Here is a 12934-nt window from a genome sequence, read left to right as displayed (position 1 = left end):
ACAGTGGCTTTCCTTAAACCTCATGTTGCTAAAGGCCAGTTTTATTCTGCAGCTTCTTCACCTCTCTCAGTCTTCATAGAATTGAAGAGAGTTAGGGCCTTGCTCTGGATTAGGATTTGGTTTAAGGAAATGTTGCTGGTTTGATCTGTCCAGACCATACAAACATTCTCCATATCAGGAGTGTTTTTTGTTTTCTTATCATTCTTGTGTTTGCTGTTGTAGCACTTTTAATTTTCTTCAATAACTTTTTCTTTGCATTCCTAATTTTCAGCTTATCTTAGCTTTCAAAATGCCCTCCTTACTAAGCTAAATCATTTCTAGCTTTTGATTTAAAGTGCGAGGCATGTAGCTCTTCTTTTTTTTGAACACTGAGGAGCTATTGGAAGGTTATTAGTGGCTTAATTGCAGTATTGTTGTGTCTCAGGGAATAGCGCAGCCCGAGGAGAGAGACAGGATCAGCTAGCCAACGGAGCAGTCAGAACACACACATTTATTATGTTCACCCACTTATGTGGGCATGGGTTGTGGTGCCTCCTAACAATCACAGTAGCAACATCAAAGATCACTGATGACAGATCATCATAACAGATATCATAATGAAAAAGATCGAAATGTGAGAATTACCAAAATTTGACACACAGATTCAAAGCGAACACGTGCAGTTGGAAGAATGCCACAGATAGGCTTGCTTAGCACTGCATTGCCATAGACCTTCAGTTTGTAAAAATGCAGCATCTTTAAAGCACAACAAAGTGCAATAAAATGAGGTATGTCCATAGTAGTATGTTAAACAGAAATTAATAAACACTTGGATGTTATCAGAGCAGCAGGATTTAAAACTTCTTAAAAGCCCTGGGTTTTTTTAAAGGACTTTTTTCCTCCTATCATTTGCTCTCATTCAGGGCATTCTGTTTGAGCTATTGTCTGACAGTGACTTATACTGATTTTCAAAATTTGTTTAAGTAAAGACTACTAGCATGTTTTAATAAAGTACAAACATGTTGCTGTTTAACTTTATTACTCATTTTTCATTTTAGAGGGGAATTAGATGACATTTTTCTGAGAAAGTGGTTTATGTGGAATTTCAGAGCCCCAAGCCTGCCCAGTCTATCTTGAGCATATGTTATCTATCACAGCCTATGGACTTTGTAGGCAGCGTAGCTCTGGGTAAGTCCCAGGAGGAATGAAGAGAAGGCAAGGATGAAGCATCGGGAGACCATGCTATAATGAAAATGTAGACTGGCACAGTGGCTCATGGCTCATGGTGGCCTGTAATCCCAGCACTTTGGGAGGCAGAGATGGGAGGATCACTTGACCCCAGGTGTTTGTGAGACCAGCTTGGGCAACATAGTGAAACCCTCATCTCTACATTAAAAAAAAAAAGCTGGGGCGGGGGGACGGTCCTGGGAGACACTTAAGTCTTGGGAGTTTGATTGAAGTAGACGTTTGATTGGATCTGGAAGTTGAGGATGGCAGCAGTTGGTCCTGAGCAGGCCAGGCTGACCCTACAGTCAGGAAATGAGGTTTGCTAACATAGTCTTCCTTCCCATTTTCTGCTTTCATGATTTTTTCATCTTCCCTTTCCTTCCTCTTCTCCAGGACTTCCATCTTGGAGGAGCAGGAATATGGTTTATCATTTGAGAGTGGTACAAGTCAGCGAACACAGAATATCTGTTCTTCTGGTGCTGTATTCCGGGAGAAAGCCATAGACTCTTCCTCTTAGGGAGCTGAGATAGGATAGCAGGGAGGCAGGAAGGTAGAAATACACGTGTATTCTGAGTGCTAAGGTGGACGCCTGCATGTGGGATTGTTGATACAGCAAGAGAGGGAGTGGGAGTTCTCTTGGGGGGCGTCTTGAGCTGAGCTTGGAAAGAAGAGTGGGTGTTTTGCTGTATCTTATTCCTGTTTAGGACAGGAAGACTAATTTTGTCCTGGTGCCTGGTGGATAGAACTATGAAGTAATCTTAGAAATGTAAATAGGTAATGACACTTATTTCAGATGTAAGAGAAGTGTCTCAGAGTTGAGCCATTACAGTTCATCCCTAGTGGCGATAACTTTGGGTGTTTGGAGAAATTGGAGGTCTTCCCTTCTCTTTTACCCTCCTCTTATTCACACTAACTGCCACATGATAGTACGTGTGCCTGGTCACTTGATGTTGCTGAGGTCCACGTGCCACAATCTAGGTTTCACTCTGATAGGTCTTAGCGATATCTGTATGTATCTCTACCCCCGCTACTTACGTGGAAAATGTCTTGAGTTCTTTGAACTGCAATGCTTTAGATGTGGCAGGTGCTCAGCAACTATCTCCTGAATTGAATTAGTTTGTTTTAAAGTGATTCTTACTAGCAGCACATCTATCATAAAGGAAAATTTTGGGACAGTAACCCGAATGACTGAACCACCCGGTGATTTGACTATCCTGCATTTGCTCAGGGCTGTGATGGTGCAGTAGAGAAAGAGAATAGAGGGCCTGATTGTCAGGCTGCCGGAGGGTTGTTTTGGATATTCCGATGGTTTGCAAAAAGGTACTGTGCTTTCCTGGGATCTTTCAAATTGTAATCAGCCTTTTATGTGCCTGTCTGACCCTTGATGTTAGGATTGTTTGAACTGATATTTTTTGAACATTTCCTCAAGTTTATTGGATGTGGGGGGCAGCAAGTCAGGCTCACCTCATTGCCTTGTAGCCATCATTTACACTTGATCTTAGCCAAGAGGCCAAGAAGTGATTTAGCCGTCATTTAATAATGAGCTCCTAAATATAACTCAGCCGATCGTTCCACGTTGCTCTGTGAGGTAGACGAGGTCTGACAGTTGTGAAGTGGCTTGTGCAATGTCTCTTAGATGTTGCTTTCCAGTTCTTGTCGAATGTGGGTTCCCCTCTACCAGAGGAAGCTGGTTGCTGGAAAACACATGAAAACATATGCACTTTGCTGTTTTGTTGTCTTTCCTTTCTTTCTTTCTCTTCTCATGGCATGCTTTGAAACAGATTAGAGTTGTGTTTGGCTTCAAATTGCTGCAGTTGCCCATCAAGGTAGTGCCGTGGTGTAGGGTTAGCAGGGGTGCTGTTGCAGAGAAGACAGTGAGTTTGGTGCTCAAATGCAATGTGACTGAGTGCCCCTGAAGCCAGGTGCCCACTTTCTTACAGGCAAGGGCTGTCTGTCAGCCTACACACATTGACTGCAGGTTTGAAAGTGCTATGTGAAGCTTTTGTTTAGAATTCTGACTTGGGCCATTCATTGTGGTATTACTGGAAAAAAAAAACCCTGAAGGAAAAACATAAAAAAGCATGGCATACACAAATCCATCATCTGACATCAGGAAGGTTATGGGGAGTCAGGACCAAGCAAAGGTTCTTAGATATGGTAATTAGAAATCACCCCGTTCTTTCATTCATTCATCATAATGTAGTGCCCTGTCAGAATCACCTAGGGAGCTTTTTTCAGAGTACGCTGGGTACTGCATCCCTGAGGGATGTGTGTTTCTGCGGTCCTTCATTCTCCCAGGTGCCAGTTATTGCTGGTAATTAGAGGTGTTCCTGATTCTGCCTCTGTAATGGTATGGAAACAGAAAAAAGGCTTAGAAAGTGCTGAACAAGATTATTTTTAAGGGCCCTTCCAGCCCTGTGACTTGTATGTAGAGAACAGAGTTGTTCTTTGATCTCCTTGGGCTTTATTGACAGAGTGAGGTAATTGATTAAAGAATAGTAGTATCTTTTGAGCAAGATTTTGGGGTTGTCAAGATGGTACATGGAGGCATATTGCTTCTTGACTGCTGAGTAGGGTAGTGCTCTGATTTTATTGTTCATGGCAGGAACAATGATTTGGCTCTTGGTTGAATTTCTAAAAATTTAAAATTAGTCTTTCCTAGTTCCTTTATTATGTGGAAACATTAAAAACAGAAAAATCCGATGATTACATTCCAGTGTTATTAGCATTATTACTTATCTTCAGACTGTCCTTTGTCAGACCCTCGGGCATGGTGTTGGGCTCATTCAGGGAACTTTTAAAGTTATTTGTATATGAAACATTACATAGCTATGTTATTATTTAAATACTGTGTAACAAAGCATAGCAGTGATAACAGAAGAGAGAAGCATGTAAAATATTTCACAGGGATAAGCATGGAGATGAGTAGGTTCACTTTGAGCAAGTTAATGACTAAGGCAGGGAAGGAGAGTGACCTCTCCTTGAAGGCATTTTTGTCCAGTTGTGCTTCGCTGGATATTACCACAGTATGGCTTTCATTGTGAGGATTTAGTTCTACTTGGGAAATATTACATGTCTTCCTGTGTACGGGGCTGTGATTGGAAGCAAGTTTTCATCCTTCGATTATTTCTGAAGCTATTAAACTATAGCAATAGTTGGTTAACCGTAAGAATTTTATTAATAGTTATGATTTTAAAATGAACTTGATCTTTATAGATTATGAAAAGAAATTGAGACACTGTCTTCCATCTAAAAGAAAAAAAGTAGAACTAATTAGATCATTTGGCTAAGGTAGGAATAACTGCACCTGAGAAATACTTGTAGAAAATAATAGGCCAGTAAGCCCAGCTAGTAGGAGAGGAATGAGGAGATTGAATTGGTATGATTCGGATCTTAGGAGTAAACTGAGCATCAGAGTAGGGGTAGAGCTATCTTGCCTTACTTTTTCCTCCTTTCTGCAGATGAGGGCAGCTACATTTTCTTTGAGCAGATGGTTGAACTTTAGATTGAGGAGCTTTAACCTTACCAATTTTTCAGAAAAATGAATCTGCATATATAAATACCTCCATATCCTACCTTTTGTTGGCAGGCATATTCATATTACATGTATGTATGTGTGTGTGTGTGTGTGTGTGTGTGTGTGATGAGTTGAGGAAGGTTGACTCTCTTGTTTGGAATGGATACACCCCCACCCCCACACCTACACCCACACCCCTTTTCTGGGTATATTTGTGATGTAAGTAAGGAATTAAGAACTGGTAAGAAGTGGTGAAAATATACATTGGGTGATAGTCATTTAGTTATGCTAAAATTTTATCTTCCCATTTCAGTTGGAATAATTTCATTAGCAGTGCCTTAAGCAACAGGATATATGATTGAATTTTCTTTTAGTGAATTGCCTAGTTACATCGGATCCAATTAAGTTTTGCATATGTTATCAGTAGCATTAAATGAAACCAAGTGTGGTGTTAAGTACAATTAGTTAAGTTACTTTAGTAAGAAATAACTTGTACTAAATATATATTGAGCTAGTAACTACAGCAAATAGAGGTCTTCCAAAGTATAGTTTATATGTAAAACATGGAATGATTATTCAGATTTATTGTTAATATCCATAAATTTTCTCATTAAAATGCCTATACAATTTAGTATTTATATAGGATATTATGGGATTGTTGTTTTAAAATTTCTTAGCAAGTCCATAGTAAAAATAACTACGGAACTAGAAATGAGTATTTCTGTTCTTTAAGGGTGAAAACTTTTTATTATAATCAAGATTTTTAAAGTCACGTAATTATGAAATGAATAAAAACTTTTTTTTAAGGCTGATAATCTTTTGCTTAAAAGTCTGTTTGAAAATTACAGTGTTCTTAATAAGATTTGGTGGAAATATAAGTGTTGGTGTAATAATTTTGTGTTCTGTTCTGCTTGTCAATAAAAATATTTTAAAATTTAAAAAGAGAGCAACCCAGATTTTCTTAAAAACAAAAGCCAAAATCAACCAACCACAAAGCAAAAAACATACAACCAAGAGCAACCCTAGAGTGCTGGAGTGCTGTAAGAGCTGACAGAGGGTCTCTAGGTTGTGACTAGCTATCTTGTTGCTGAGCGGTTTACCTACCTTGGGCCTTTGTTCCCTAATTTGTAAAATGTGGTTGGCACGATGAGTTGTGACATTGAAATTGGTAATTTGTAAGCATATTTTTCTTCTGTTCATTGTCTAAGGGATATGATTCTGTGATTGGCTTTCTGATCTCTACTCAGTTCATCTAAGTGGAGTTTGGTGTTGAATTTCTTTTATGTGACATTATTTAGGAATAGATATCCTTAGGCTACTAGCTGAAAAATTATAAACTTAAAATTTTTATTTATGTTTAAAATTTTAGGTATGCTATCCCTCCAGAGCATGGAAAACGACTTGAAAGACTAGCTCAAGGTAAAACTTGCTTTCTTTATTTGTTTTCTGTGTTTTATGTTTCTGTGTTTTGTAGGTTCTTTGTTTTTGAGGTACTTTTTACAATATAGACCGCTACTCTGTTGGTTTTATTCTATTCAAGTTATTGACTTCTACATGTTTTTTTTAATTGAACAATTTTAAATTTTTTCACGTTAGTTTGTGAATATTATTTTTTCCCTATTGCATAATCATCATGGTTATTTTGGTTGACTGTTTAGTATTTCATCAAGTGATTGCCCTTAATCTGTTTTGGTTGTTTCTAAAAAAATGATTTTTAATGTAATGTATTCGATATCATTGTGCCAGTAATTTTTTTAAAAATTAAGTTACATTCTTCCAGACAGTATTGTTGCTGCATCTTGGGGTACGGTTGTTTCATGACTACTTTTTTTTGTTTGTTTGTTTGTTTGAGACGGAGTCTGGCTCTGTGGCCCAGGCTGGAGTGCAGTAGCCGGATCTCAGCTAACTGCAAGCTCCGCCTCCCGGGTTTACGCCATTCTCCTGCCTCAGCCTCCCGAGTAGCTGGGACTACAGGCGCCCGCCACCTCGCCCGGCTAGTTTTTTGTATTTTTTTAGTAGAGGTGGGGTTTCACCGTGTTAGCCAGGATGGTCTCCATATCCTGACCTCGTGATCCGCCCGTCTTGGCCTCCCAAAGTGCTGGGATTACAGGCTTGAGCCACCGCGCCCTGCCATGACTACTTTTTCTTTTGATCTACTGTTTCCCCCAAGGGTTATGTCACTGCCGACACCCAGTTTTTCCGTGGCCCACTGGGACTGGGAGTGTGCCCTTATGGAAGTATGAAGGTGAATGGCTCCGAGTAGCAATACACATGAGATTTTGGGCCTTCTTGGACTGGCAAAATTAAACTTACTTTACTGCAGGTTGAATTTTTATTTTTCATGGCCTGTTGCTTCTTTATAAGGGCCAGACTAAAGAACTTTTCTGAACCTCTGTTGATGGTCCTGTGCCTGCTTTTGTGTGTGCAGACCATGCCAGTACAAGCAGCCACCTTCCTCCTTCCTCCTTGTTTTTAAAGATACGCCAGGCAACCTTTCCCTCATCTGCTTATGTATGGGAAGCAGAGTCACATTCACCCCCTGCCATCCTTATCTTCTGTTTTGCTAGCCACCCTTCCCGAAAGAAGACGTAGGCTGGTAGTGAATTATTTCCAGGGAAAAGTGGAGTTCCATTTGAATGACATCTGAGGAGCAAGGCCTTCTGCCTTTATCCAGGATTGAGTCCTCAGCGACAGTGCTCTTTTAGTCCAGTGCAGGTCTAAGTTTCATTGGTGTGTTAGATTTGCCTTCTATTAGGAAAAGAATTTTGTTCCTGCCTTAAATGTGCTTTCAATTAATAATGAAATGGAGACACTGAAGAAACCTCATTCCTTGACTTGACAGTTTTTAACAGAAACTGTTAATGGCACCTAAAGGTTACTTTCCCCTAAATTACAGAAGAGTATTAGAAGGAACAGTTATAGTATTGCATTTTAAGAAGCATTATTATAATTTTGTCAGGCTAATAACTATAACGCGTCTTTTTAAAAATGTAATACATTATAGTAATAATAAAGATTGATGTAATCTTGAACTTTGTTAGGGACTGTTTTCATGAATAGATTTTGGATAATAGATTATAAGATGATTACCATAACCCTTAACTACATAGGCAGTGAACTATGTGTTAACACTATATACTCAAGTATCTTCTTCTGTAGTAAAATTATTCCACCATTTTCTATTAATCTTCCTACCAGAGAACTTTTAAAATGAAGCTGATGTAAACCTTACAATATTGAGTCACAGACTAAAATTTCTGATACAAACTTCTAACGCTTTGAAGTAAACTGTCTGAAAATGACATTCCAGAAAATGGTTACCGTTTGTTTAATCAGTAAGATGTTAATGAACTTGAAGGATGAACAAGAACTTGAAATCAATTGGCTGTTTATTCAAAACTATTTTGCAGCAATATTTTGGGAAATAAAGCCCTACAAGATAGTGAAGGATTTGTATCTGCTGACCAGATGCCAGCCAAATTAATTGAATTCTGCTAAATAATTAAAATGATAAAATAATGCAGTGTGAATGATGGAGTATTATAGAATGTCTAGCTCGTAGCAACACTTGATACATAAAATGAAAAGTAAGCTCAGATATTTTCCATTATCTTGTCCATGCATCATAATTATCACACTTGCCTTTTATGCGTGAATGCTTTCATCTTTGGTTTCTATTGAAATCTTGATTGACTGTGGCACCTACAAATATTTTATCTGAAAGACATTAGGCCTGCATCCAATAAAGCCAGGAGTTTGATTTTGCCCTTCAGCTGCTTTCTCATTTATACAGGTTTTCCCCAATATTATGTAGACAGAAATGTAATAAAAAATTTCAAGTGAATTGTTACAATTTTTATACTTGTTATATTCATCTGTAATGCCATTGCATTCTTTCTACTTTTTGGTTTGATACAATTGGATTGCAAATATGGAGGAGAAGAGAGGTATAATGTTAAATCATGAACGACAGTTTGGAAGATTTTCAGTTTTTAAAATGTCTAAATCTCACCTGTTTTAGAAAAAAGGTAATATTGCTGTTACATTACGTTAAGCAAAATATAGATTAAGGTAAATTGAGAAAGTCTGCAGATTTTTGTGGAAAGTAGTATTTCATTTGTCCTTTATTGGGAATAAAATGCTATTATTTTAAAAAAACTGAAAAGGATTTACTTTGAAAATTTTGGTTGCTTGGCCAAAATATGTGATTTAGGACTTTGTGCAGCCAGTTTTGAAAGTGTGAATGATTAGGAGGAAACTTATTTCAAAGAATAGTATAGTGGAAGTGAGTCAATTCTTTTAGATCCTTATATTTACTTGAAACAAATGTGTTGATTTTGTTGCCTTATTAAAAAAGCAGTATTCAGCAAAAGGGAATAAAAGAAACATTGCTACCAAGGGTTAGTTTAGTTCATGCTTTGAAGCATTTGTGTGTGTGTGTGTGTGTGTGTGCATGTGCACGCACGTTGTAGAATATTTTTAATGACTGGTAATCTTGATTTTAATCCTGTGGAGTAGAAGGTCATAGCCTGCTTTGCAGGGATCCCTGTGCCAAGGGGTAGATAAAGGTCTATGGGTGGGATGCAGACAGGCATTCTGTGAACTCTTTGAAATTGTATTCAAAATTGGACATATACGTAGATTTCTGGGAATGCCATCATCAAATCCCCTGAGATGGTTTGGCCCAAAAAAGATTATGAGCCTCTGCTGTCAAGAGAATAGAAGAGCAGCAATAAATAAATCATTTTAATTTTATGAACAGATTCTAAATTAACCTGCTCTCATACGTTTCTCTTGGAATTAGGGAAATGTACTTTTATTAGCTCTCAAAATGGTAAATATTATTCCCTTAAGCATTCACTTAGCTGATAGTCTGAAACATTATATTAAAATGTCTAGTTTTGAAAGGCTTATAAATAAAATACCTCTGATTACAAATAATCAATTTTAAAGTGCCCTGTAAGCCATAAAAAATGCAAAAGACCAGTGATATATCCTCTGCCTTCGTGCCTCACTCATGTGTTAGGCAGGGAGATCAATGTGTGGCAGGTCAGGGTATGTTTATTTTTGTCTATCAGCTGGGTTTCACTATGAGTAGAGAAATAGTTGGTAAACTTAATTTCTTAATAATTTAATGTCAGTGATACCACTGTCTGTATTTAAATGTAATTAGATAATTTATATCCAGCCATGTTCCTAGTAGAATTTTAGACATTGGACAATAATACATGCAATACACCCAGATAGCATAATTCATATGTGAGTGGAAGACTTTTAGTTTCCTTCTCTTAACTGAGAATGGAGAGGAAGAATTCAGGAAATGAATGCCAACTAGTAGGGAGCAATTTTGTGGAAATGAAGATTCCTATGATTTGAGGGTACGGATGGGGCTGGGCAGAGGCAGAGCCAGAAGAATCCTGGTTAGTATAGCTCTGACCTGTTTGATCCCAATGTTCTTGGCTTGGGGAGTCCTTGGTGACTTGTGTGTAGGTTATCTATGTGACATTTCAAGGGGGTGGGAAGTGAGAGCTGAAATAAAGTGGTCTCAGGAATGCAGTAAAAAAAACCATGCATTTAATGATACACATACCAGTTAAATGATACACATACCAGGTGGAAATTTTAACTCTAGGTTTTCTGCTGATTATCTTGAAATGGAAAAAACTTGCCCATTACACAATGCACACCATATCTAGGAGATTAAAACAAGCCACTTGCTTAGGAAAAGCGCCATTCTTCTCTATCCCAAGACAGTATGAAGTTCTCCTGGCACTCCTCCTGGAGTGCCCTGCAGTAGGGATGTTGATGGATTATGGGACATTAAGGTTGAGTGAGGCCTGGGAAGTGATAATTTTCTATCCAGTCCTGAGTAACCACTCCATGAATGATAGGAAGTACCAAGAGGCCAAATGTAGTATGTGCCTCTCGTGTCAACCTCTCAAGTAGAGATGTGGGTAAATGTTACTAGGTTTCTCCCCATATAATGTAGGTCATTGGTTCTTTTCATAAATAAGCTTGCCAAGAAATTTCATGTGTAAATCAAATACTGTACGTCTGTTTCTGAAAGCGTTTTCCACTGAACCAATTTTCTATATCCATTTGTTGTATTCTTTTCCTTAGCATTTGTTTATATGGTTAATATATTTTTCAAGTCTCATCCCGGTCATATATAACTGTGATAAAACTTCATCAGTGCATACTTGGGGCAATTTTCAATTATCAAATAAAATTGTGAATAAAATTTTTTTACTAGTTTGGAAATAGATCTACATATTTGATTTCTCTTCCCGTCCTTCCTCCTTTGTTCCCTGTCTTTCTCTCCCCTTTCCTAAAAAGTTAACGGCTATCTTCATCTTTGCCAAATTAGTGTTTGTATACCCATAAAAAAGTCACTAAGTTTTGATCTTAAAATCTTTTCTCGAGGCTGAAATTTTTGGTGATTTAATACTATAGCGTGTATTTGTATTTGACTCATAAAAGATTGGGATTTAAAAATAATTTCTTAGTTAGCAGTAGCAAATACATTATAAAATATATACCAGTTGACACTATGGAGAACTTTTCATTTGAAGGAAGGAACACACCTGTTTCATATTTTTAGAACACATCTACTCTATTTCAAAAATAGTTTCAAAATATTTAATATTTAATGATTTAATGACTTGCTGTCACTCATACGCAGTTTTATTCAGGTAAAATCTACAGTAAAATTCACTTATTTTAAGAATAGAGCTCATTGAGTTTTGACAAAGGTCTACAGTGGTGTAACTAATAAACCACATGATAAGCCACTGTTTTCAACATGTAACACATTTCCAGTACCCCAAAAAAGTTCCCTCACACCTCTTTGCACTTAACTGCGCTTCCCTTTGCTGGCACCCACTGGTTTCCCTAGTTTCTGTCCCTATCATTTTACCTTTTCTAGAGTGTCATGTAAGTGAAATCATACTATGTGTAGACTTGTTTTTTGCTTTTTTTCACTTAGAATAATGCTTTTCACACATGCTCACTTTTACATTGAATGTGAAACATCCTTTGGATGGGTATAGCATGTGATCTTTGAGAGATCTTATGGGATCCTACACACTTCTCTGTGTTGCAAAACTCTCAGCAGCACTTTGGTGTTCTTAGGAAAGGTTATTGTGGATTGCTTTTAGGGCTCTGTTGGGGTCTCTGGAATACAAGCTCTTTGTTATCCTAGCCTTCTATCCCTCTAACTTATTATTTGGTTTGGAAGAATGATTCCAAAGACCATCTTTGCTTGCTTGATCCTGTATAATATCTTAAAAAAGACCAAAAAAAAAAAAAAAAAAAAAAAAAGGCAGTTGACTTTAGTATGGCAAAGAATTGACCATGTTTTATAGGCTGTGGAGTGAGAGTGAGTATGAACCGTGTAGCCCTGCAGGTACTTTGAGGTAAAATTCATTTTAAGGCACATACTTTGTACATAAGATGTGTTGTTTATGAAGTGTTTTTCAGGACTATGTAAAATATAATTCTGATAGCATATTGTAAATATAAACTCTGAACCAATATGAAGTTCTTAATACACTGCAAATTACGTTCCTTCAGTGGTTTTCCAATTTAAATTAGCTTATGACCAGTCACCACATTGTTCAGGACCTGATTACAAATCCTTATCAAAATAAAATGGAATAGATTCTTCTTTCTTCACTGATTTTAATTTAAAACTTACTTCATCTAGTGTTGCAGAAAGTTACAGATTTGAGAAGTTTGATAGATCCATTTGAATTATTTATAAAACCATTCCCATGGATTGTGCATTTGGGGACTGCCCATTGGTGCCCTTCTCTGTGTGTAGGACTTCGGACATCTTGTTGTATGGACATGGCCATTTTATTAGTGTGTTACTTTCCCTCCACTCACCAGTGTTTTATTTTGTGTTTATGTATTATGAATATTGACCATAAGCAGAGGGCTGCATTATTAAGAGACATATATGGCAAAACTATGCTTCTTATTGGTATTAATACTGTAAAGAATTAACATTTCTCATGTTTTATTGAGCATGTCCCTCCCTCCCTCCCTCCTTCCCTCCTTCCCTCCTTCCCTCCTTCCCTCTTTCCCTCCTTCTCTCCTTCCCTCCTTCCCTCCTTCCCTCCTTCCCTCCTTCCCTCCTTCCCTCCTTCCTTCCTTCCTTCCTTCCTTCCTTCCTTCCTTCCTTCCTTCCTTCCTTCCTTCCTTCCTTCC

The 12934-nt window shown here is 37.7% G+C and overlaps 1 protein-coding gene across 10 annotated transcripts in view; it reads left to right on the top strand.

Moving 5' to 3' along the window:
* Nucleotides 1–12934, top strand: part of KDM4C (lysine demethylase 4C) — a 432363-nt gene that overhangs the window by 126045 nt on the left and 293384 nt on the right. For all 10 annotated transcript variants that reach the window (XR_002731803.2, XR_002731804.2, XR_002731805.2 and 7 more), the window contains exon 6: nucleotides 6093–6142. Coding sequence is in view for 7 of the 10 variants with exons in the window: in XM_023213146.2 (XP_023068914.1) it covers nucleotides 6093–6142 (50 nt within the window). In the remaining 3 variants the exon portion in view is untranslated. The remainder of the gene's footprint in view (nucleotides 1–6092; nucleotides 6143–12934) is intronic.

This window comes from Piliocolobus tephrosceles, chromosome 14 (assembly GCF_002776525.5).
Source record: "Piliocolobus tephrosceles isolate RC106 chromosome 14, ASM277652v3, whole genome shotgun sequence".
NCBI lineage: Eukaryota > Metazoa > Chordata > Mammalia > Primates > Cercopithecidae > Piliocolobus > Piliocolobus tephrosceles.
The sequence above is the reverse complement of the archived record's forward strand: the minus strand, read 5'-3'. Positions and strand labels throughout refer to the sequence as shown.